The sequence below is a fragment of the Carassius gibelio genome, chromosome A1 (genome assembly GCF_023724105.1).
Source record: "Carassius gibelio isolate Cgi1373 ecotype wild population from Czech Republic chromosome A1, carGib1.2-hapl.c, whole genome shotgun sequence".
NCBI lineage: Eukaryota > Metazoa > Chordata > Actinopteri > Cypriniformes > Cyprinidae > Carassius > Carassius gibelio.
The window spans coordinates 17,100,859-17,128,790 of NC_068371.1; the positions used below are offsets into that span (position 1 = coordinate 17,100,859).

The following is a 27,932-nucleotide window of genomic DNA, read 5'->3' on the forward strand; positions in this document are numbered from 1 at the left end:
GACTGGAACATTCTAACTCATGATGACACAGTGAATCTGCAGCCAGACACTGAACGAACGTCGTAACTCCATTTATAACCTACTGACAATCGTATAAACGCACATATAAGCGCGGATCGTCTTCTGTACTCAGGCTTTAGTACGTAGTGTTCAGCGCTCGGAGTTTAACGCTTCTTCTGACAGACGTCAGTACAGACTGAGGCATGATGGTCAAACGGTGTTACGCTGCAGGTGTCTGCTGGACTCTTCTGATGGGTAAGTCATTGTAACCGTTATAACTCAGTCAAAGTTATCATTACACATCATCAGGAACGAACTGGCCATGTTCCCGGTGGCCCGGCGGCTGATTTGGCCCGCTGCCCGTGTATATATATATATATATATATATATATATATATATATATATATATATATATATATATATAATATATATATATATATATATATATAATATATATATATTATATATATATATATATATATATATATATATATATATATATATATATATATTAGTTAACGTTATTATTATTATTATTGTTTTTAATATTATTATTATTCATTTATATTTATGCCTTTTTAATGTACCAAAGTGATCAGTGATTATTAACGAGAGCCAATAATGATTTTGTCTGAGCTTTGAATAAAATATAGAAATTAAAGAATTCAAATTTTCTAATTTTATTTGTAGTTATAAGCCCCACACCATCGCGACTAATTATTAACTCAGATTGAGACGAGGATCTTTTGGTTACTTTCTCGCTTTAGCAAGTTAACAAATATCCGTTTTATATATATATATATATATATATATATATATATATATATATATATATATATATATGTATATGTATATGTATATATAAACCCGGTAAAAATGTGGTGGACTGAGTCATCTCTGGCTGGATTGGTCAGAAGATTTGAAGCGGTGGTCTTGAGTGTGGCGTGTGATGCAGGATTCAGTTTAAGCATGTCACGTTACGAAAGCCTCAAGATTCACCCTCGGCTTGTGGCAGCTGAAGTGGATCTTCTGAAATGTGCGATCGCATCGCCTAAAACTCTTGAGAAACTTCAAGATGAAGTATGCTACGGAAGAACAAATCTCGAAACTTTTCCCGACTTCTGCAGTCTGCACTCACACTGCCCTCTGGTTCGGCTTCATCGGAGAATCTGGCTCCGATCTTCAGTGGCACAGGACAGATTCTCAGATCTTTCTTTACTGCACATAGAGAACTATTTGAAAAGAAAATCAGAAGAAGAGATAGTGAAAGATAGACAATTCGGGAAAAGAAGTGGCTTTTCTGCATTCGGTATGGTTTTCTGTTGTTGTTGTTATGTATTTTTAATGTCGAATACATGTTATATATAAATATATGAAATGTAGAACATATAAAAGAAAGTGTTCGTTGCTCGTAGCACAGTGGGTACATTTTCCCCCATAGCATAAAAGAGAAACTCTTGTGTGTAGCCTATTTAATTATTATCAGACGACGACACAATTATAAATCAGGATTTTTGTGCATATTAACATTTTGGAAGGGAGAACTGGTTCGTCTTAATTGGTCGCGTTTTAGTCACTATTTCATATTTATCCCGTTGTCTGACCACAGAAACAGTAAAATATATCAATAAAAACATTTATTAGAATTTAGCTGCATTAAAATACAGTATATGCAAACGAATGTGATAATAAATAATAAATGTACATTCTGCATGTTTAGAAGAAGTGAGCTGCCTTCTTGCGAAAATGCAAAAATTGCTCAATGCAAAGAAAGAGAAGTAATGGGAACCTAGTATTTGTATGTTGTTGTTTTTTTTTTCTTCATGTGTCTAATAGACATGAACAAGTTCTTTGAAAAACATCTATGACCTATGGAACATGTCTACTCTTCATGCTCCGTTAACTATTGTTTCACTAATAATAAACTTATTACATAAAGCATCCATATTTGTCAATGCACATGTTGATTAGATTGAAAACTTGAAGGCCTGGTTTCACAAACTGGTCTTATCTTAAGATAGGACTAGGCCTTAGTTAAATTAACTTATTTTAGCAACTTTTACAAAAATACCCTATAAGAAAATGTTGCAGGTGTGCATCTTGGCACAGAACAATGACACTGACATATTTTAAGATATGTCAGAGCAAAATATTTTCAGCTAAAACATATTTTAGTCTTTGACTAGCTTAAGCATTGTCTGTAAAACCATGGGGAAAAGTATTAATTTAAGGTACATTTAGAACAGATAAAAATGTGCAATTAAATTGTGATGATTCGTGAGTTAATTCATGACAATCATGCGATAAATCAAGATTATATATTTTAATTAACTGACTAAGTTAAAATAAAATAAAACACTGGTAACTCATCAGTGGACTTTCCTCCTCAATAATGGCTATATTTTTTCAAACTTTTCTCATTCTCACTAATTCAAGTTTTTATATGAATAAACCTCTCAAGGGAACTGATTTTCTTCAGAAAAGCGCTCGCATTTTCATTTTACCTAAAAAAGTATCAGTTATGCAGCTATTACCAGGGAAATCACAATGGGCCCTATCTTACACCCGGCGCAATGTGACGCAAGGCGCAATATTTTTGGCAATATTTTTTTGTTATTTAAAGAGCGCGTTGGTAGAAAATGCGCCTCTGGGCGGATCCACAGTGTGCGTTGACTTTGCTTATTACACACAGGGATGCACATCACACAAACATGCCAAATATTAAAAACAAATGTATTACAGTGTAAAATAATATTATTGTGTAGGCTACATAAATTTAAAAATGTAATGATGGATAGTCATTGCATGTATTAGAATTAGGCTACCTATTTGCAATTCAGCCTATTACTTATAATGATTAATGAAATTCTACTTCATCCCACGCCTTCTTCACCTCAGGAAGCTTTGGTAGATCCTGCTTGTCCCGTAGATTATCTGCTCGCGCGCTTTAACTTTGCACACGAGCAGATCGGTTTCTTCGCTTGAGAGGCATTCAGCTTTTCCACCAACAAATTCGCCATGGCGCGAGCGCATCTCGCTCTTAAAGGGAATGGGAGATGACACTCTGATTGGTGTATTGGACATTACGTGCGCTTTACACTTTGCGTTTAGATCGTTAAAATAGGGCCCTACATTTCTAAAAGCACCTCCTACTGGCAGAGAAAGAATGTGCATTTTCAGTAATCCACTCAGCATAAATGTCATTATCAGGATGAGTATTTTGGGTGGAGAATCCCCTCAGTGACCTCTCTTGAACTTGTGACATACTATAGTGAGAGGAGACTCAAGCTGTTATTCTACCAGTTGCAGTCCTCAATAAGTAACTTTCTCTTTTTCTTGCTAAAGGCACGTTCACACCAAGTACAATAACTATAATAAAGATAAAGATATAGTTAAAAATCTTTCTAAATCTATAAGAATAGCAGGTTACACAGCACACGACAACTGCACAGAGAAATTATATTGTTAGAATCTGCATGATTTTTCTTATTGTTATTTTATTTATTTTTTACAGCTATAAATGATAAAGCATTGAGTTTGAGCATTTAAAGTGCTCTTCATCTGTAAGTCGCTTTGGATAAAAGTGTCTGCTAAATGAATAAATGTAAATGTAAAGTGGCCCATTATAGACTGCAGCGCATTCTTAGATCAAACAGTGTTATCATCATTGGTGTAAAGGCTAATATATTAACTTTTTTTTGTTATATTTTATAGTTATTGTTCTTGTTGTGAATGTGCTTTAAGAGTGCCACCCAATCTACTGGGTCTGTGCTTAATTAATTTATAAAATTAACCATTAACACAAATGAATCAATACAAAATTGCATTAAAAAATTTATATTTATTATGTTTAACACATATTTTTCAATGTTGAGCATTCACCATTTATCTGTAATATGAATAAGATGCTAAAATTGTTAATTTAATGGTGATACTGTCATCAAATATAATGGATGAGACTGTGGTGTAACAGAGTGTTTGCATTACACCACATGACAAAAGATTTACCCTGAATGATGAAACTTCTACTTCAGCTTATATTGCAGGCATTCAACTGGCCACCTATTTCAAACAGTGTACTTGACCAGTAAAATTAATCACAATTGTTTACAACATTATTATGTATATACAATTATTTTTTAAACTTAATTTTATGTGGACACCAAAATGGTAGTCTCGCATAGCCAGACCTTCAAACTGACGGCTGAAGGTCTGGAATTCATGGCAGATTTCTGGCCAAGACCCACCCATGAGGCCATTTGACAGATATGACAAACAACCAATCACAGTTCGTTTCGTTCAGGGGCACGTTTCAGAGCATGGAAATGTCACCACAATAACAGACCAGTGAGTAAAACTCTCTTGACATATTTTAAGGATTCTGTGCTGTGGACATTAAATATTTAAATACTTTTGAGAAACCAGCATTTAGTTGATCCTGATAAGTGCTCTTCTTCACAGTTGTAAACATGACGGCTTTCTTCTTACGTGAGGGGGTTTGGCGGCACAACATCTTTGTTTCCAGGCAGAATGTTTAAACGGCAGACTGTCCTTGCAACGTTTGAACTGCACCACTTTATAGAAACAGCCACTTTGCCACAGAGGCATTGTACTGATGCTGATGGTTCAGGAAACAGTCCTCATCGTCCCTAAAATGTGCAGCACACATCTGAATACTTGGGTTGGACTGTTCTGGAACTGTGTTGAAATACAACTTAACCACTGATTTCTAGTCGTGTCCTCTTTTGGATGGCCAAACAAGTAGTTTCGCTTTCACAACGAAACACAGGGTGATTCCACGGCAGTGGCAGCAAAGTGAGAATAAAAGGTACGCCTTCTTTTTCTGCATGAACATTTGGGCGGTGTTATGCAAATCTTCCCTCATAGATACATGACATAGACATGTGGGGGCATGTTAGAATGATGCATTTTAGGGGGGTTTGATTGACTGTTAACTTTTAGAAAGAATATCTCTTTGGATCTGAGACTTTAGTTTTTACAGCTTTACAGATATATCTGCGTAACATAGTACTACTTAAAAGTTACATACACCTTGGAGTGATAAGTAAACATGCAGTGTTTTATTTATAAACTATTAAGTTTGTGTAATATTTCTTGTTAAACCTACTGTAGCTGAATAAATTAAAAGTTTACGAAAACATTTATTTGTTCTATTGTGTTTGTAATTTGCTTCTTTTTCTTATTGTTCATAATAAAAATAAAAATAGCTATATATAAGAGTGCAACAGTTGGGCTCCGGAAGTAATTTTTTTTCTATAGAGTAATTGATTTTAAAGAGCCACACAGATGGGAAATCAAAAATTACCTGTATTACAGTGTATGATGTAGCTGTCCATCTGTGTAAACAATGTGCAAATAATTAAACCAAAAAGTACACGATTTATAAAGTTATTGGCTTCTAAAGTAAGGAGTCGACTCTGAATCGCTGAAACGAGTTGTTATAGATTTCAAATCTTTTGCCCATCTCTATGTACGTCACTAGGAGCACTTTGCATAATAATCTCCGCCTACCGTCTTGGGAGAAACGGAACTCTGACCTGCCCCACCCCCACACAGACGCTCTGGTTGGTGTGATAGCATCATGTCGAGGAGACAGTGTGTTTTTAATTATAAAGGCAAGTTTGTTTTATTTTCACTGCCAAAGAATGAAGATCAGAAGAACCAATGGCTAAAATTCATTTTCACCACAATACCAGAGCAGTACAACAAATCCCTTTTGAAGTGTTAACAACATTTCACTGATGACTGCTTTTCTAATCTCGGTGAGTACAAGGCGGGATTTTCAAAGCGTTTGGCCATAAAAGAGGGTTCATTACCAACTTTATTTTGACCAACGAGCATCTCCGAATCACAACGTGAAGTATGATTATGAAGTTATGTGTCTGTTTTCTCCCGAGCGTCTTATCAGTATGTGTGCTGTCTTCGCTGATCTTCATTTACAAACATGTCATTAAAATGAAGTGTAACTCTGTGAATACTCAACGAAGAGACATGAGAGAGATATCTATAGAAAGCTTGACATGTCTAAAACTAAACAAGTGCTGCCGAAAACAGATATTCTGTGATAAAGTAATCCATATGAAAACAACGCGATGTCCGTTTTTCACGTCTCCCTTCATTATATCTAATGTGACCACGCCCCCGCGCTGAACGCGCTATTCAGATTTAAACTGAAGCGTGCGGCTTGAATACACCCACACAGAAAGAAAAAGCAGCGGGACTTTTCAAGTTTTTTCTTTTACTGTTTGCTTCGCGGTGAGAGGAATAAGACATAATTCACCCCAAACAGATGCTAACGCATAGTTTACCGTGAAGTTGTGTGCGGAACAACCAATCCAAACCTGACTATGTTAGTTAACCAATCAGAACACAGTATGCTACCGAAAGGTGGGGTTTAAGGAAACTGAATCTTTTGAACAGCTTCGCGGGAACCGTTTGGGGATTTCTGAGAATTGAGGTAATTTTAAAATGATATTTTGACAAAATGACAATGTTTTTTAACCTTGGATGGATTTAAACCTAATGTACAGGACTTATAAACAGTGATAGGAAGCTTAGAATTTTCATCTTACTGGCTCTTTAAACATCAATTTCTAAACTGATAAAGTTTATGCTTCTGTTAAAGCTATCAGATTATATTTATTATTTAAAATGAGTTTAGCAGATTTTTGTCCCGTTAAAAAACAGTAAGTGACTGGCAGCACAGTTGTGTCTTGCTGTTGTTGAAATGTACAGTTTGTTTCTGTTTTTGAAAATTATTGCATAAAGCTGTTATTTCCTACATTAACGGTACAATAAACCGATGGTCAAAAGAATTAACAGTTAATGATTATATGCACTTTTATAACTGTAAACTACAAATATGTTATTATATTGAGAAACAGACTGCTAACAAATAAGGTGGACTTATTTTTCTAGATATTTCTTAGATTTTATGAATTACCCCTCAGGAGTCTTGCTATAAAACCATGTTTTAATACAATGTACAAATATAGCCTTTGAAACATAAAAAATTTAACACAATGCAGTCTAACTTCAAAACCTGTGTGTGGTTCCCTGTTCACTTTTAATATTAATTGTCCACTCTTGGTGCCTTTTTTTTCTGGATTTATACAAATGAAGCACCTGAGAAAACTATTGCGTACAATCAGAATTAGTGTGGGTAAAAGTTTACATAACGAGAATTTGAATAGAAATTAATAAATGAATCTAAGCATCTTACCTCTGAATGAATTCCAACATGGATGCAGCCTCAGCTTGGTACTCCACATTGAAATTGTAGAAAGTCGAAAACACAGCAGCAAGTCCAGACAGAAAACTTGGCTGGATGCCCTCACAGATTATTTGCCCCTCAAAACTAATCATGCATTTATGAATGCAGCTTCCTGGTTTTTCACCTAAAATATTCCAAAGAAAAAACAATGTCAGGCAGTCACATAACATAAATTTTCTTCTGCCAGATATTCCATCTGTATGGTATATCTCCAGCTGCTGACGTTTCTGCTCTACGGTTTCATCAGTCTCATCTGGTGGGAGATCAGGCTGGAATCTGATGCAGCCATATGTATCAGTAGGTTAATTTGATTTGGTAAATTTGTTAATTTGAATTAACAGTGAGATATAACCATTTCCTAGTGCCTAACCATTATCATGGAGATCAGCAAAACTTTGAGTATATTTTGGCAGACTGTGACACATTTTCCGCATGTTGGCCATTTGTCGCCGTGCTGCCGGTGAAGGTTTCTTGCCATCTGCCACTGCTGAATGAATGTCCATAACCATTGCAGTCCAAGGAATCTGAAATGTCTCTGGCCATGTTTTTTTGATTTGGGAGGATGGACCACAGTCTTCAGAGCTGCAAGATTTTTGATTTGAGAGTCCACTTGATGGACTGGAGCAAGGAATGACTGAAGGCAAGCCGACTACTGCAGTGTAGGGGAAGATGATTTTGTAGGTCTATTAAAGTATAAGTCTATTTATAAGTATAAGTTTGTATAGGTATATTAAATAGGAAAAGTAGAGGTAACTAACATGAGATTAACCAAGTTTTAAATTATAATTTAAAAGCAAAAGAAAACAAAAACATTGGTCGCCTTAAAGACCTGTAAATAATATGAGATGAACTATATGAGATTAACTATGTTTTAAATTATAATGATAATAAAACAATAAAATAAAACATTGGTCACCTCAAAGGCCTGTAAATAAATCAATGCTAACTTGAGCACAATGTACATTTACAACTATTTACAACTATTAGTATCCATTAGTACAAAGACAACTGGTAAATATGCAGGAAGTCTTGGAAATAATCAACTATACTTGTAAAATATGGAAGCATATGGGTAGCATTATTCAATTTGGGATGTAATATGCAAAATGACAATGCAATATGTAAAATGGCAATGCATTTCTGTATTTACATTTACATTTTCCAATACATTTGTGCAACGTTTGGTGCAAAATGAAAATGAAAATTAAATTACATAATTTTCATTTGCCATTTACTACACCAGTTTTAAAATGTAAAATGAATATTAATTTTAACGCTTTATAAGTTGCAAAATTAAAATGAAAATGTATTACAGAAATGATTAGATATGTCTAACATGTTAAAGCAAAAACTGTGGCAAAATGATCATTTAAATGCTATTTTTCTTAATTGCATTAACACTCAAAGTCAAGACACTTACGATTGCATTTTCATTCGGTGTCCCGCAATGAATGTAGCAAAATTCAATGTGCACATTGAAAATGCATTCCGAACCGATCACGTGTCCCCGCCCTCGCGCCACGTCAATCATTGTGTGAACAAGGCGGGGCTTACAGAAGGTCAGAGACTCAAGTCTCAAGAAGAGGATTCAATCAAGTGAGACAACATGGACAAGACAGTTGGTCCGTGTATGTTTTGATCATTTCGGTTTATGGCTTCAATATTTCATTCGGATTTGTGGGCGGAGCTGAAACGCTGCTTTCATCTGATTGGTCGAATCGGATCGGTTTTCATCTGACAGCCTTCAGCTCGGTCTTGTCATTCTTTCAGGCAGAATAAGAGTCAGTGCGAGTGAAGCACTGAAATGTCTGAAACTACGCTCACTGTTAATTAGCATAATATTTGAATCAGATGTAGCTGGGCAAATTCGTGCTGCTGAGACCTGCAAATTATTTCTAGGTTGTAGTATTGTATGAATATTGTCCCACTGATAAATACAGTGCAAATAGTTCTGTCCCTTTGGATAACAGTGAAGTGGAAATTAAAATCAATAATAGACTGAACAGTTCCATGTCTGTAACATTTACCACTCTCATCTTTTAAGTCATAAGGCACTAGGTATGTGTGTGTGTGACATTAATAAATAATTGTAAAAATGAATATAGTTACATTTCTAAATAAAAATAGTAAAATTAGCTCTATGCTGCTCAGTGCTCCTGTAGCCTACCCCAGAGCGCCCTCTCGCGGCTGTAGACGGTAATGTTTTCTCTTGGTCTTGAATAAATGTGACATATAGTCCAGTGCGACTTATATATGTTTTTTTCCTCGTCATGACGTATTTTTGGACTGATGCAACTTATACCGAAAAATACAGTTAACATTATTATTATTATTTATAATGAGAGTAATTGACACAGACTAGAACTTTAATGTTTCACCCAATTCAGCTCATATCTTTAGACTCGTCCGACTCGTGTTGCTTGTATAACTGGCCAGACTTACCTTCCCAAAAAATCCTATTTATTTTTATTTAATAAATTTAACTATATTTATTTCCACTTTACTGTTATCCAAAGAGACAGAACTATTTGCACTGTTTTTTATCAGTGGGACAATATTCATACAATACTACAACCTAGAAATAATTTGCAGGTCTCAGCAGCACGAATTATGTGCCCAGCTACATCGGATTCAAATATTATGCTAATTAACATTGAGTGTAGTTTCAGACATTTCAGCTGAAGGCTGTCAGATGAAAACCGATCCGATTCGACCAATCAGATGAAAGCAGCGTTTCAGCTCCGCCCACAAATCCGAATGAAATATTGAAGCCATAAACCGAAATGATCAAAACATACACGGACCAACTGTCTTGTCCATGTTGTCTCACTTGATTGAATCCTCTTCTTGAGACTTGAGTCTCTGACCTTCTGTAAGCCCCGCCTTGTTCACACAATGATTGACGTGGCGCGAGGGCGGGGACACGTGATCGGTTCGGAATGCATTTTCAATGTGCACATTGAGTTTTGCTACATTCATTGCGGGACACCGAATGAAAATGCAATCGTAAGTGTCTTGACTGTGAGTGTTAATGCAGTTAAGAAAAATAGCATTTAAATGATCATTTTGCCACAGTTTTTGCTTTAACATGTTAGACATATCTAATCATTTCTGTAATAAATTTTAATTTTAATTTTGCAACTTATAAAGCGTTAAAATTAATATTCATTTTACATATTAAAACTGGTGTAGTAAATGGCAAATGAAAATTATGTAATTTCATTTTCATTTTGCACCAAACGTTGCACAGATGTATTGGAAAATGTAAATGTAAATACAGAAATGCATTGCCATTTTACATATTGCATTGTCATTTTGCATATTACATCCCAAATTGAATAATGCTACCCATATGCTTCCATAGTAAAACAGTGCAAGTTAGAAATACGTTTCATGTACTTACTGTAGAAGCTTTAAGGGAGTAGTTCAGCTTCAGAACAAATATTTAAAGATAATGTACTTACCCCGTTGTCATCCAAGATGTTCAAACCTTTCTTTCTTCAGTCGTAAAGACATTTTTCAGGAATTATCTCCATATAGTGGAGTTCAATGGTGCCCATGAGTTTGATCTTCCAAATGACAGTTTTGGTGCAGCTACAAAGGGCTCTAAACCATCCCAGCTGAGGAAAAGGGGTCTTATGTATTGAATCAATCTGTCATTTTCTAAAATTAAATACAAATTTATATATATTTTTATTTCAAATGCTAGTCTTGTCTAGCGATGTGATGCGAATGTGTACTCGATGTAATACTGGTAAACACAGTTCGGGTAGGTCGAAGAACTACCATTTTCTCCTCCAACTTCAAAATCATCCAAAATAAAAATAAAACTGAGTTAGTGTAACTCATTTGGCACTACACAAGTCAACATGTAATGCAAGGTCTACTGCAGGGCACAAATGTGATGTAGGCACCACGACACACTCATTGTGGTGTCTATAAAGATGTGATTTCAAAGGTGCTATTTTGCAAATTTCCTGTTACAGCCCTGGATGCAACAATGAAGAAACTAGTAAAGGGGTATTGCTGTGAATCCTCATTTGCTTGACATAGGCCTCTGGAGTACGGCATTGCTGCCCATATAACTGACGTGTAAACATGCTTACAAGTCAAAATGGACAGTCTTTGGGTGCGTAAAAACTTAACTAAAAAAATCTCAACAAAAAATCTCCACCGAAATAAAATGTCCATTAGCCTACTGTACTGGGCAAAGTAACATTAGTGAGTGAGTGAGTATGCACTCCCCCCACCCACAATTCCGTCCGGCCCGAGACTAGAACTCACAACCCTTCGATTGGGAGTCCAACCCTCTAACCATTAGGCCACGACTTCCCTACAATACAATACAATTACAATACAAACCAACAACAGAAAAAAATTGAACAGGAAAATTCCATCGCGTAACTTATTCTATCAAGCTAACTTGGATTCGTAGCAATCCAAAATACAGCCAACATTAAAGAAACAAAACAGCAACACTAATGCCGCGTTTCCACCGAAATTACCCGGAACATTTTTACCAGGAACTTTTTTTCCCAGGAACTTTTTTCCCCCCAGACCTGTTGCTTTCTGCGTTTCCACCGCGGTGTAAAGTACCGGGAAGATTAGGCAAATAGACTGGTGACGTAGGTCTGCGCGCGTTTCTCAATACAAAGTACTGCTGATTTGTTTGTTTTTTAAAGTACGCTGATTTTGGACGTGCATCCTCGGTAGTTAGTTCAGACTTTGTGCATTCGACTCGGGAGTGTGATGTCCGCGACGACGCAAGTCCGGTAAATCTATAAACAGCAGCGTACTTGATAACTTCAGTCAGCTCGTCTTGGCTACTGCAATTTTCCTATTTACAATAAAACGAAATAGGATATAACATACCACTGCCTCCTTTGGTTTTCATTTAAGCATAATAACAGCTGCAGAAATGTACTTAGTTCAGGGATATGTGTATATGCAGCCATTACAATGAAACGAAATATTATATAAATTTGCCTTTTTTATTTTCATTTTAACATATAGATAAATTGAATACAGACCAAAGAAAACCTGTTAGATTTACCCCGCAGCTGAATTATATGTTATGTTTAACCACTAAAGACACATCAGAGCCAGCGGCACATATCAGAAGGTCTAGCCGATTTGAGGCTGCATCTCGGCGGATACATGAGGACTGAGCTCTCGCTGATCGAGTGGAGCTCACCGTCGCAGAGATCGGCGAAACACATTTTTTAAATAGGCACGGTCTTTATAAATAAACCATAGATTTGAGTTTTAAACAACTACATTCTCGCCTGAAATACTTTTAAAATTACATTTCATGACACAATAACAGTAATATTTGAAAATGATCCAAATAAATGGTGGTTGAACTCAACCAATGCTGCGTGAACTCAGATCGCTTTGGCTACTGCAATTTTCCCCTCAGTACATTTACAATAAAACGAAATAGGATATAAAATACCACTGCCTCCTTTCGTTTTCATTTAAACATAATAACAGCTGCAGAAATGTACTTAGTTCAGGGATAAGTGTAACGTTATATACAGCCATTACAATGAAACGAAATATTATATAGACTTGCCTTTTTTATTTTCATTTTAACATATAGATAAATTGAATACAGACCAAAGAAAACCTGTTAGATTTACCCCGCAGCTGAATTATATGTTATGTTTAACCACTAAAGACACATCAGAGCCAGCGGCACACATCAGAAGGTCTATCCAAGGTGAGGCTGCCTCTGGGCGGATAGATGATCACTGAGCTCTCGCTGATCGTGTGGAGCTCACCGTCGCAGAGATCGGCGAAACACATTTTTAAATAGGCGCTGTCTTTATAAATAAACAACAGATTTGAGTTTTAAACAACTACATTCTCGCCTGAAATACTTTTAAAATTACATTTCATGACACAATAACAGTAATATTTTGAAAATGTTGATCCGAATAAATGGTGGTTGAACTCAACCAATGCTGCGTCAACTCAACCAATCAGGATGTTTAGCGCCAAAGTCCCGCCCCCGAAAGTTCCTGAACTTTAAAAAAGTACCACCTCGCCAGCAGGGACTTTCTGGGGCGCATTTTTTTACCCGGAACTTTTATTTAGTTCCTGGTTCCTGCGGTGGAAACACACCAAGTACCGGACCAAGTCCCTAGTTCCTGGGTAAAGTTCCTGCGGTGGAAACGCGGCTTAATAAAGAAAAACTTCCCTCAGTATAGAGTTATGTACAAATTAGAACAACCTTACCCAAATTTGCAAGCACAACGTTATCAAAAATCAACATTTTGTCTAATATACACTATTAGGCAATAAATTAAAAGATGTCAAGCTAAAATTAGCAAATGTGATGATAATTTCAGCGTGTTAATAATATCTCTTATTATTGTATTTGAGCAGGACAGGGATGCATTTTGTTGACAAATAAAACATATTCCCAACATTGTGTCTTTTCCATCATGCTTGCAGATCACAAGCATTTCCTAATTTCACTTCAGAAATTTATTACACTTAATCTGCTGTTATATTTTCATACTGTGATCATTTGTAAAGTATATATATATATATTTACCTGTATTTACTTTACTTTGTTTTCATATTTGGTGACTTTTTTTAAATCAAGACTTTTGAGGATGGTTCTAGAGATTTTCTGAGGGAGGGGTTTGGCAACACTGGTTGAGAGCTGATCGCAGAAGCGAGGGAGACCTCCCCCGCATTAGGCACTGTTTTTAAATTACACCAAACTGCAAAAAGCAAATAATGCAAAAAGTGTGAAGGGGCGCTACACGATGCATCTGGCAGCCGAGCACAAAGGCAGAGTCTCCCCCACAGTGCTGTGTTTGCGCCATAGTGTAAAGTGATAAACAGCACAAGTTGCTTCTTCAGACTTGACACAGAATTATTGTTATAGTCGTGGTGTGTGATATATGAGAACATTAAAGGCTCTTTAGTGATTCTGGCTGAAAACAGCCACGATAATGAAATCTGCATGAAGAGGTAAACTGGAAAACGCCAACAGGTCTAAATAGGCTTGTCAATTCAGCACCATAGTAATTTACCATGGTTTTACTTCTAGTGACCACCATCTTACTAATAGGCCTAATTTTAAGCAAGAATATCTATCTTTAGATGTTTAGTTCTAATTAATTTTAATATAAATAAAATTATGTAATTAATTTTAAATTAAGTAATTTAATTATGTAAGTGCCCGATTAAATATAAATGGCCTATCAGTGTCTTTTATCAAGAGATTTTTGTCCATACAGTAGAAATCGTACATTCTACAGAAACATTCTACAAAATTTCTTCCTTTGTGTTTCACAGAAGAAAGTAAGTCATAGAGGTTTGCAATCACTTGAGGGTGGGGAAAGGATGACAGAATCCATTAGAAGTAGCCTAATTTATTTGGCATTCTAGCTCAAAATCATTGGTTTTGTGTCAAGTGCATTTATATCTGACAAAAAGTACATTTGCTTTGAATGTCAGTAATGTCTATCATTATTTGTTTCGGTCCTATTTTATTTATTAATTTATTAACTCCAACTGAAGGCCCTATAACCCAGCAGAACATTCATGGGGGAACTCGTGGGCTGGATATGTCCAGTGCCGAATTTGAACCCCAGTCCAGTCCTGCCTACATGCTGAAAAATCCCCCCTGCAGGAATTTATAATTTCCTTCCTAAATAATAAAATCAGTGTATAAAAGCATAAAATAAAACATAAAATTAAGATGAACATAAAAATAAAAAACATAAAATTCAGATGTGTTTCTAAAGCACTTTTCACAATGAATATAATTTCAAAGAAACATGTTGAAATTATAAAGAACTGTAATAATGCGTCGACAGATGGACTGGAACAACCTAGAAGTCATGTTGACTACTTGAAAAATAATCTTTTGATCAAATTTAAAGTGTACTGTATTGCTATTACTAAATTACTATTTAAATTATTAATAAACCAACATCAATAAAATGTGTGGTTGTGGTGTTGTTGTTGTTGTTTTTTTGTGGTGGGTTGGGGGGCGACTGGACAATAGTAAACCACTTTTTTCTTTAGGACTACACCATGGCCCATAGTTTACTGATAAGTTACGCAAAAGTCTCATGTAGCCAGACCTTCAGACTGATGGCTGAAGGTCTAGAATCTATGGCAGCTTTATTTGGCCAAGGCCCGCGCATGAGGCCATTTTGACAAACAATCACAGTTTGTTTTGTTCAGGGTCACGTTTCAGGGCATGGAAATGAGAAAATACATTAATAGGAGAATTAGCCTAATTTCGCCTTGAATATCAACAAAGACATCTGCTATCATCAGTACACAATATTTTCGTCTATCGGCACAACCCTAGAACACAAGCAGCAGTGACACTGAGGTCACATTATTAATCTGTACCTCACTCAGTCATCATGTGAATATAGCGCACTGCAGTAAATACTAGGGCTCATGTAGATGTAGATGTCGTGATGTTGAGTTAGCTGCAGATGTTCATCATACACGTGACTCACAAGTAACCGAGTGATATCATTTTTCACTTAATAGTCAGAGATACAGTAGTGTGTGTGTGTGTGTGTGTGTGTGTGTGTGTTCTTGTTTTTGTGACATATCAGGACACAACTCTGTATAATGACATGGGTATGACACAGGTATTACAAAGATAAGGTGACTTATGAGGACATAACCCTTGTCCCCATAGAGAATGTTTTTTCGTTTTTTTTAACTAAAAAACCGCGCTGACATCAGGAAACCAGAAGTGGTAATGCTAACTTGAAACCATGGTGTTGTGGTAGAAATAGTCAAATGCATCCAATACATCGTTTATTTCAGGGTTTGTACAACCTTTTGAGAGAGAAATTCAAGCACTTTTCAGTGACTTTCAAGCATTTCTCACAAGTATTTCCAGCATTTGAAAACTCTAAAAATATCCTGTTTCAATTTTATTTTTAATGGGATGAACAAAATATACGTTGTGGTAAACAAACAATTATTGAAAATTTTTAAATACATCAAATCACAATTATAAGCAGTAGATAGGAACAGAGGAGCACTTACTGGCTTATAAGTCATTCATTTATTTTTCTTTATATTTTGAAATTATAAAATCACTATTATAAAATATCAAATAATCTGATTTTGTCAGAATTTTACACTTTTTCTGTATGAAGTAAGAAAAGTCACAAACTTTTCTTCAATTTGCTATTACATAATCACTGAAGTTGGTCAGTTCCATATGCTAGAAAATAATGGTACATTTAATAAGAGTGGAATATATACATTTTCTGTGTAAAAAAAGTAGATTTTTCACCTGTTACTGTTGTTAACAGTTGTTTTTTTAATGCATCTTAACTCAAGATTAGTCAAATCTGTATAAACAATAAACAAAATAAAAATATACAAGAAATTAACATGAAATATTCTTAGTATCTGCACTTGTTAATGCAAAACAATAGTACATTTTGATTAAATTATCTTTTTTTTTTCAATCCCCACAACCCCACACACCCACACCCACATCACCCCCAGCGCTACCAAATCTGCTTCTGGTGTCACCATCTGTAGCTCTCAAATGTTAGTCTGAAGCCCTGACTCCAGGAGTGATGCGTCTGCAGCAGTCATGCAGCGACTGTTCAGCACAAAGTCTGTTTCTGCTGTGCGGCAGTGCACACGCTGAATTAAAGTGACAGCAAATGGTTTACGTTAAAAAATAACATGGATTGACATGAAAATGTAGTAATTATACAATAAATGCATATAATTAAAATGTCTACTGTTTCACAGTCAACACTTGGCTTTTTGGCTAGATTTTAAAACCAGGAAAAGTGCACTGTTAAAGGGACACTAAGTAGGAATTACTCCCATCTAGTGGTGAAATTGTATTTTGCATTCAAACTAATTTTGCTCTCCAGCGCCTCGCTTTTTCAAATGCGCGTTGCATCTACGGTAGGCGTTATGTACCTAAAAGCTTTGACGGGATGTCTTCTAATAGCACTTCGTCGAGTTTTCCTTCAGGTGAACAGGTGTGTTATTTCAAACAAACTGCAACATGACACGTAACGAATGTTACAGTATGAATTATTGACTGTGGAAAACATGAAATATTGTAATTAGTAGTTATGTCTTCTTTCTTCGTTATATTTTCTGAATAATGTGCATTGTTAGATATAAAAAAAATATTGTAATATAGATTGTAACACTGACTTACCTGTCGAGAAGAAAACTGGCCACTTCAGCGTCTCTTTTGAAATCTTTATCCAGCATTAGCTCTTTCCACCTAGAAAAAGCTTCCCGACATTAACTCTTGTTTTCTGTAATCTACGGTCACGTTTCCTTTTACGTTCTATTTTTGACTGTTTTGGCGACGATGTTTTCTTCTCCTGTGGCGCGGCATATGTATGGTCCATAATAAGAATGCAGTCCAGACTTTTAAACTTGCCGGTGCAGTTTCAAGCGCCTCTCACTGCTCTGCACCTGCGTTTCTGGCTCTGACCGAAAACGCGTTGTGGAAACGCGTTGGCTTAGTACTTTTTGTCCCTCTCTGCTATTATAGTTTTGCAAGATGGCGGAACTACATGGAAGCCTCCGACGACCTACCCGTCCCATGTATATAAAGATAATAAATTCTTCATTTACGAGGATTAGTTTAAACATTGGCATAGGTATTTGTACACCATTGAGGGCATATTTATGAATAAAAATATTGATTTTAGATAATAAAATACCTAAAAAGTTACTTATTGTCCCTTTAAATAAACAAGGCAATTAAAAGATGGCACTTGTGGAGGAAGGAAAACAAATATATATTTATTGAGTTTAAACGTGAACATGTCTATGAAAGATTGTACCGGACAATTTGCCTAATTCTCAGGTTGCATAAACACCATAAGAGTACTGGATTACGGGTTATAAAAAACTGGTTGTAATTGGTGTGCTAGCTATTTAAGGTGGAGATGACATTTTGAACAACTTGTTATGCCTAGATGTTCTAGTGCACAGAGATCTGTAGCATCTGCTTGAGGGTAGAAGTGCAAAAAGGCTATGGTTGAGAGTGATCTGTGATGTTACCCACCTTTTTTTTATTCTGGATATGTACAAGTCCTGAAGGTTGGGCAGGTGACCACCAGATATCCTCTGTGCTGTCCTAACAGTCTGTTACAGTCTTCTTATATCTGATTTGCTCTCTGACCCAAACCAGACACTTATAATAGTGCATAGAACCGAGTTAATAACAACTGAGTTAAACTGTGTCATTTGCACCTGCGGCAGATTTAACTACTTCAGTTGACAAAGGAAGTACAACCTCGGCTGGGCTTCTTTCAATTTGAGTGTCCCACTTCAGGTCCTGAGAGATGGTAGAGCCCAGAAACTTGAATGAGTGTATGCTGTTCATGATGTTCAGTGGGGGGGTTCTCCTGAAGTCCACTACCATCTTCACAAGAGATCTTCTGTGTTGTAGAAGTGAATCATGGGAAGCAGCAGATGCTCCAGTATCAGTGGGAGCTTTGATATCAGTGTGAAATGTTTCTGGTTCAGCATGAGTTCAGTGTGTTATGGTGCTGCGATTGTGATCTGATGTGAACTCTGATGAACCATGGACAGTTCAGCAGACGGCAGTGTGACGGCACTCTCTAGTGGACACTGAGGGTCACAACTCATTCACATCCTGTGATGCTGATGATGATGATGATGATGATGGTTGTGTTTCAGGGTTTGTGTTTGCGGCTCATGCTGTGTCGTTCGAGGTGACTGATGGAAATTCCACCTGCATTAAAGCTGAACTCAGCGCCAACTTCAGCATCTCCTACAACACCACCAATGGAACGGTACCAAACACACACACACACACACACACATGCAGACACGCACGACACACAAAAACATACCTTTTTTTGAAGCACCCTATATATATATATATATTTGTGTGTGTGTGTGTTTTTTTTTTCATTTATAAAAGTTTTGAAATAAGTTTCGGCCGTATGTCTATTGCATGCAATATCAGAGTGAATGAACAGCGCTTACTTCCACCCACTGCTTTGAGTGTGTGTGTGTGTTCATGTGTGTGTTCATTACTCATTGCTGTGTGTGGGCACTTGGATGGTTTAAATGCAGAGCACAAATTTTAAATATGGGTTATACTTGGCCTACACGTCACATCAATACTTAAGTAAAGGAAAGGGAAAAAAATACATATTTGTTAAAACAGATATAATTATTTGTGGCCCTGTAATGATATTTTTCTACACATGTTTGACCTGGGAGACATTATTCATTTTTTAAAAACATTTGCACATTTACTGTCTGACTTGAACGGAACAACTTCATACTAGGGCCAAAATGAAAATCTCTACCAATTGAGCTACAGGAACACAGTATACATACAATCTACATACGTATGTGATTTCAATTGTAGATATTTAACAATAGCCAAGGATGTCAATGCCTGACATGAAATCGTAACAGTTTACAATAAGATTCGGTTTGTAACATTATCTAAGGTCTAATAATAAAATTTGTGGAAGTATTGTTCCTTGTTACAGTGTGTTAATTTCAACATTTAGTAATGTAATATTATATATGCATCTATTAACATTAGTGAATGAACTATGAACTAACATTTAATGAAAAGTGTACAAATAATATTTATTAGATTTATTATTTATTTATTTATATTTTGTAATAAATTTGATTAATCTGTTATTGGCCAGTGTGGTCCTACCTTGTTATCGTATCAGTAAAATCAATCATATGACCTCTAATATACATAGTCAGGGAATGTTCTAGCTTTAGTCAATGAAAACTTACATTTAAAAACTCAAATTTAGTCATGCTTTTTATAATGGTTAAACTGATAATCAAAATAATTTTTTAATTGGGATTACTGATCATGATTGTCATCATTCAAGATATTATTTTATTTATTTACACTAGTCTAGTTTCCTGACTTTAATTATAACTATAAATAACAGACTCTATACATTATTAAAAAAACGGTAAAACTCGAAAGCTCAAGCAGTGAAATTCCTGATAATTGATTCCAATAATTTCATGGATGCTAGGTTATGAAGAGTAAGTTAAACTCTGGGCAGAAAATGTATCCTTTTAAGAGGATTTAAACTTCTGAAATCTTGCAACCCGAAGCATGAAAACTCATAGAAGTTTAATAAGCAGTTTCAATATTTTTTTTATTGTTTTCCTTTTTGTTGAAGAAAATGTTTTTGGTTAAGTATTCATCATTTTTTTAAAGTAATTTTTTATTCATGTTTATAAAGTCAGTGTTTTATGATTTCATTGTTGTCTCTCATTGTTTTGTCTTATGCTGCTGATACACAGGGCAACTTTGGGCAATGTTGCCATCGACAGGCAACCAGGTGAGACACAGGGCCCACGACTGATCTAAAGTATCCAGATAGACATTTGTTACCCATTCTCAAAGGGAAAGTGCCCAAGCAACATTGCTCAAAAAATCACCCTGTGTATCATCAGCCTTAGTCGTGGAAAGGTTGTCAGTGAACACTTCTCACCACACTTTTGGTTTCTCAAATGAATACAACATGTTTGTGTTTTCCCTCTGTTAAGAGTGTGGTGAGGTTTGCGCTACCGTCCTCCGCAGCAGTGGGAAGCAGCAGTTCCTGCGGAGCCGGTGATGTTCCTCCAGAGCTGGTGGTGTCGTTCGGTGCAGGTCACGCTCTGGCTCTTGTGTTCTCCAGCGACGGATCGCTGTACCGGGTCGCCAACATGAGCCTGCAGTACAATCTCAGTGACACCGCCACCTTTCCACAATCCTCCAGCTCAAGTGAATCTCTCTCTCACACACACACACACACACACACACACACACACGTTGCTATGGTGGATGAGTGTCTGCTCACAGGTGTTTCTCTTGCAGGAATTGTGTCGGTGATGACAAACGTGTCGGAGATCTCTGCGAGGATGAACAGCACTTACAGGTGTCAGAGCTCCACGTCAGTCAGTCTGAGCAACGAGGTCAACATCACCTTCTCAGGAGTTCGCATGGAGGCGTACATGAACGGAGCAAACCTCAGCACAAATGGTACACAATGGAAGCATGTGACCTTCTTGACATTGAATTATGTATTATTTTACTTGTTCTTGTTAATCCCACATCAAAAGTTGCCCAGCATACACAGTTGCATGAATCATGCAGTCCTCCTACGTGCAAATGAATTGTCCTTTTGAACGGGTTCTTTTCAGTGAACAGGTTGAACAGGTTATTTCATTTATTGTTTGAACTTCATTCTTGAATCAGACTGATTGATCTCTAAATTGGTCTTTCATTCATTTGTGGCTGCTAATGGGGGCTGCTGGGTAAACTGATGCTCCGAGCTGGAGTGAATGGAGTGCCTGACTCATGCAGGAAATAAGCTTGCTCTAATAGATCTAGTGCATAAGTTTACACACCCTCAGAGTCTGTAAAAAATTTCCATAATTTAAAAAGTAAGGACAGCAAATAAAGGACAGTTTTGTTATTTGTATCTAAAACTTTTTTTAAACACTTTATTAATTTAAATAGAGCTAAAATAAAATATTAATATTAGATAAAAAACCTGAAGATGAAACCTGAAAAACCTAAAAAATATACATTTTGCCTTGGCAAATACTTGAAATAAAAGTTTAACTATAAACTGAAGTTAAATAACAATAAATAAAGGAAATAAAATAAATGAAAATGACAAACGCACATAACAAAATTACTAAAACTTAGATATTTAAATGAAAACTGAAAATAAAATTGCTCTCTCTCTCTCTTTTGTGAGCATTCCCAGCAATGCCAAACAAGTCTATATATGTGTGTGTGTGTGTGTGTGCGCGTGTGTGCATGTGTACTAATAAACTCGATGATAGTATATAGGGGTGGGGGATCTTCCAAAAACATCTGAAACATGATCTTCCTAATTTTGAGATGAAATATCGAGAATATCCAGAGTGGAACAAGCCTATGACTTCCCTATTTGCACAGTTTAAAAAACACAGTATTGCATTAAACAATCAGATGTCAAAATGTTCATTAAAGTAAAAAAAAAATGTATTTAACTAAAACACTGCATGAATAATACATTTGTCTCTTTTGTAAATGTGCTCTGGAGTTGTTAGTTATGTGTTGCATTAGTTAGTTTGTGACACTGTCACTGAACTAAATTGGTCTGAAGAATGACACTATTGTCTTCTGTAGAGCTGCTTTACTGCTGAAATGGAATTAGTTTCATAATTGATGAATTTTGCATCATTAACACTGTTATTTTTCTGTTTATCACTGTGAATCTGCTTTGAATCTGTTTTGTATAAAGCACTGTTTGAATATATTTGATGTGTTTTTTGTGTAGAGAGTGTTTGCAGTGCTGATCAGACGGTTACGACCGCTGCCCCGACTACATCACCCAGAACCACCGTTGCTCCACCACCTGTCCCACTGCCGGCACCGGAGCGTGGAAACTACACCATCACCAATGGGAATGGCACTGCATGTCTGTTGGCGCTCATGGGGCTGCAGCTCAACATTACGCACCACTCAAAGTCTCTGAACAAGGTGACAAATGCTCACGGTCACTTCCTGCTGATGTTACCTGTTTGACGGCTGCTGATATCTGATCTGATCCTCCACAGACCATCAGTGAGGTCATGAACCTACAGCCCAACAGAACCACAGCCTCGGGGTCATGTGGGTTCCCCAGGACCACAGTGGTGCTGTCTGAGGATCTCACCAACCTCACCTTCACCTTCACACTGGTGTGTGTGTGTATGTGTGTGTTTTATGTGTCTGAATGTCTTGTAATCTTAATATGATGATAATCATATCATATTTTATCTGTTGCTGCAGAACTTGACCACACAGAAGTTTTATCTGAGCGCTGTGAATGTCTCGGCCTTCTGGCTTGACATGACAGGTACATTTTCAGTTCACTAGTCTGTAGGATTATTAGTCATTTAAATCTATTAAATTAATATCTGAAGTACAGATAGAGATGTCCACATATCCTTAAAAAGCATTCAAATGTCTTAAATTCACTTTTCAAAATGTAAAGTGATAGTTCGTCCCAAAAAACAAACAGTTGATGGTAACTTCCATGGAGAAAAAAAAAAATTAAACAGTGCAACATTTTGTAGTGTATATACAGCATTTCAGATTTTTTTCATTTCATTTTTTTCGATGACAAGACAGGCACAGCCATCATTCCAGCAATGAGGGGGACAGAAATGTCAAATGTAATACCATTTTTGTCCAATTGACAGGTTTTATTTTTTCTAATCTCTTACTTTTAATTGGTTAAGAAATCAAATATACTGTTGGAAAATAACCAATAATTTGCACTTTTTTCCCTGTATCTTCCTAATGACAATTTTATAATTGGTTTATATACTATAAACACTTTTTTCTAGTGTTCACAGGATAAGGAAAAAAAAGCATAGTTTCTATACTGTAATAAGTTGTCAGTACTGTAATGAAATGTCATTTAGCACTGCATTATTCATATACATTATTTATCAAAACATTTCTGGTTTTTATTCAGCTTAGCTATAGCCATAGCTGTATTCCTTTGTCCATATAAGGGGTTTCCTGTCACATCATGGGCCATGTACCAACTGGCACACATCATGTGCACTTGGGGTGCTTGAGAACTTACGATGGCTGCCACGTGCACGTCTGTTTAGTCCATGAGACCGTAAGGTGTCCCATTTTAGCTTTCAGGAGGGTGCTTGCAAGTGCCCCCCACATCACACTTCTACCCAACAGTTAAAGTGGTATTATGTCACGAATGTGTGGACTCAGAGGAAGACCACGAGGGATTAGGGTGCGATTTGGGAAAGGGCCATAAGTTATTACTTACATGATTATTTTTGTAACTTTCTGTGTGTGAGTGCCCTCCAGATTCGAACATGAATGAAACATAGACTGCGTGAGAGTGTCAAGCACTCTACAATGTTCACATCGCCTCATTTTGGATAGAAATAAAACATCAGGTCATGCATAGACTGTCTTGTTGTCTCTATGAATTTAAATTTAGATTTATTCCCACTGGCCCGTTAGAAACTCTGTGGACACCTCTATATATATATATATATATATATATTTATTTATTTAATTACTTTTTATTAATTTTTATTAATAGTGGGGGGAACACTTGCCCTGCATATTCTATGCCCATGGTTGACATTTATTAATCATATCCAGGGTTAAAAATCTGAATCATAATGATTAATGAATGGTTAATCATTAAATATACATATTTACCTTTGTTTTTCTACAGATTGGCTTAAATTCTTTTTAACATATTTTTGCATCTTGTCTCAATAAATGTATATTTATATTTTTTATATGATTACTGTAGAAAGGTTTGTGGAGGGAAATGGCTCTCTGAACTTCCTGCAGTGCAGCGTGGGCCGCTCGTACATGTGCAGTGCGGAGCAGAAGCTTGCCGTGGTGCCCACCTTCTCCATCAACACCTTCAGACTGCAACTGCAGCCTTTCAACGTCACTGCAAACAGCTTTGCTGCAGGTACTGGCCAGTGGTCATGTGATCGGATGATCAGTCGGTCTGTTTCATGTTCAGAGTCACTGCCAGACAGTCATTCCTTCTGATTCCTGAAGGGTGACACACTGACGCTCTCACAACACTGATCTGTTTGTTTGAGTGATGTGTCAACTTCTGACAACCAATCATGTGAGTTTGGGGCGGGATATATAAGACTGACTGACCAATAACAGACCAAGTGTTTGAAACATTCATAAATGTTGCAATTCAGTGTGTAACAGAAATCAAATTCAAATCAAATAGAAAGACATCACTAACCAGTCGCATGGTTTCTGCAGGTTCTTACAAAATATTTAAGAGTCTTACATTTTTTTTGGAGTGTTGCATAATCCTTAATTGTAATTTGAAGAAGTCTTACATTTGGAAAAACAGAAAAAGAGTTTCCAAGTTCTATACGGTTTATAAGCTTCTAAAGCCGACGCTTCAGTTCATTAGTGGAGTGCTGTACATTTCAAAGTCCATTGCAGCGCTGTTGCACATTCAACAGGATTGCCATTTTATAGCAGTTCACAATCAGTGAATGCTGCACATTTTTACAATTGTTTATATGATGCACCTTTAATGAATTTACAATGTTTTACAATGTTTTTATTAAATCTTGTAGATGGTTTTAAGATGCCTCTTATCTGTTTAAATAAGCAGCTCAAGTGTAGCCTGTTCAGTAGAAGTGTAGACATTTTAAAATAAATAGTTTTTTTTTATTTTAATTAAAAAACTGTGTGTGTGTGTGTGTAGCGGAGGATTGTCGTATAGATCAGGAGAACATGCTCATCCCCATCATCGTGGGAGCCTCTCTGGCCGGCCTGGTGCTGATCATCCTCATCGCGTATCTGATCGGCAGGAAGCGGACACACGCCGGATACCAGACCATCTGATAGTCTTTATCATCATCATTCTCAGTCTTCACTGTGGTCAACTGCAGCTGGACACACTGGAGTGAGAGTGAGTGTTTGCTGTAAGGTCAGAGGTCAGCTGCAGCGGTCACTCGTATGTGTGTGTTTCGGTGAGGTGAGGTCAGCTGCAGAAGCGTTAAGTGTGTGTGTGTGTGGTCTGTTATGAATGATTGAATGTGTTTGTGTGAATGATGATTGCTTGAGTTCAGACGTTCAGCACAAACTGAACAAACCAGTTACTCTGACAAACCTTCACTCATGGACATCCTCATCAAAGTCCGCAAAAATAATGTTTTAATTGTATGTTCTTTATTATGTTCCTTTTGTTCTAAACATGCTAAATGTTTTCTTTGTGTATGTAGTCATTTTAATTGGCTTTAAATAATATAATTTTTTGACTACAGCTCATTTTCATAAGTGTGTGAGTGTGTGTTCAGCAATTAAAATATGATTGGCTCAGTATAAAAACCATTACAGTGTGTGTGCGTGTGTCTGATGCTGGCATAAAATAACACCTGATATGAATAATAGATGTTTGTTCTTGTTGTTTCTCGAAACATGAAACCTGAAAAGAACCGCTGGTGAATTACCCATGATCCTTCACACGAGCACATGATCAGCAGGTGTAAGGGGCCATTCACACAGAAAGTGTTAGTGCTGAAAGACACGAAACGCTGCAAAAAGCCTTTTATAAAGTTGAGCACTGCAAATTGGAAAACGGTGTTTCATGTACGTGACGCTGAAAAAAACGGTCAAGCACAAAACAATGGAAAGGCAGCGCAGTAGAATGAAAACATGTTCTGTGTGAATCAACCCTAAAAACTCACTCGACTGATGATGATGGTTTAATTAATTGTTTGAGTGAAAAGGGAATCATGATGGTCTGGAAGGATGGATGAATGAATGAACAAATGTTATTTTGTGCTTTTCGAAGACATTTAAAGGGCGTGCCGTAATCATCAGCTTCCTGACAAGATTATTATGATGATAGTTCATCTGTAGAACAGCATGTTTAAGTAAATATCATGATGATTATGAAGCACACTGGTCATGTTTCATGGGTTTGACTTCGCTGAAGTTTCTTTATCCTGGTGATTTGATTGGTCACAAGACTCCAGCGCCGTTTGCTTCGGTCACTGACGCTCACTAATCAGGTTCACTGGTTTCTTCGGCAATGCTGTTATTTTTGTAATTAATGTTTGTTTAATTTTATGCATCAGGTTTTGAGGTTAATAAATAAATAATGACTTGCCCTCGTCAGTGTTTTATTAATGACTGCGTGATGAAAACAACAGCTGAATGTGTCGCTCATCATGAGCAGCTCCCATCAGTCTGGATCATTTCAAAGACATGATAATATGCGCAAATACTGTTGAGAGTAAATAAAAAGATTGAACGATTATTTTAGTATTTATAATATACTATAATAATTAATCATATTTTAGGTTAATTATGTTTTTATTTTCATTTGTGTGTTTTGTCGTTTTTAAACATTTGTTTATATTAGGGATGTCCCAAGCCCATCTCAGCCCTACACTTGTTTTACGTCAACTGTCCTGCATAATTGCTGTCTACCATTGTACCATGTCTACATCTACAAATGTCTTTATATACACACACACACACACACAACATACATTTTATATATACCGGTAAGTGCTGTCAAACGATTAATTAAATAGAAAATAGAATAGAAGTTTTTATTTATATAATGTGTGTACTGTGTATATTTGTCTATATAAATAGACACACAGACTATATTTTGAAAATATTTCTATGTTTATATTTATATTACTATAATTGATATCATATATAAATGTTTAAACATAACATTTAAATATATACATGCATTTGTGTGTATTTATATACATAATATGGGTGTACTGTGTATATTATCTAAACAAACACTTATTTTGGATACGATTAATCATTTGACAGCACTAGTATATAGATGTCTATACAGTATTCATTTTTATTTCAGTTTTAGTTATTTTTGTATATCAAGTTAAACAAAATTAACATGAGAAATGTCACCTTGGAAACTATCTTCAATAAAACACATTTTATTTAATTTTTTTACCTAATTTTATTGCAAACATCAAATATTGTTTATAAAACCCACAATATTCAATTGACTCTGATGGGGGGCATCCATTATATATATATAGCTTTAGCTTTATTTGTACTTTTACAATTCAACTTATTTC

General features: G+C 36.2%; 1 protein-coding gene across 1 annotated transcript; it reads left to right on the plus strand.

Moving 5' to 3' along the window:
• On the plus strand, positions 1-26,977 carry lamp1a (lysosomal associated membrane protein 1a). The gene is made up of 9 exons (XM_052553485.1): positions 1-255; positions 18,990-19,105; positions 20,859-21,075; positions 21,169-21,333; positions 22,625-22,827; positions 22,905-23,027; positions 23,119-23,185; positions 24,629-24,796; positions 25,568-26,977. Exons 1-9 carry the CDS (start codon positions 204-206, stop codon positions 25,705-25,707), a joined length of 1,251 nt encoding a protein of 416 aa, XP_052409445.1. The 5' UTR covers positions 1-203; the 3' UTR covers positions 25,708-26,977.
• The last annotated feature ends 955 nt before the right edge of the window (positions 26,978-27,932 follow it).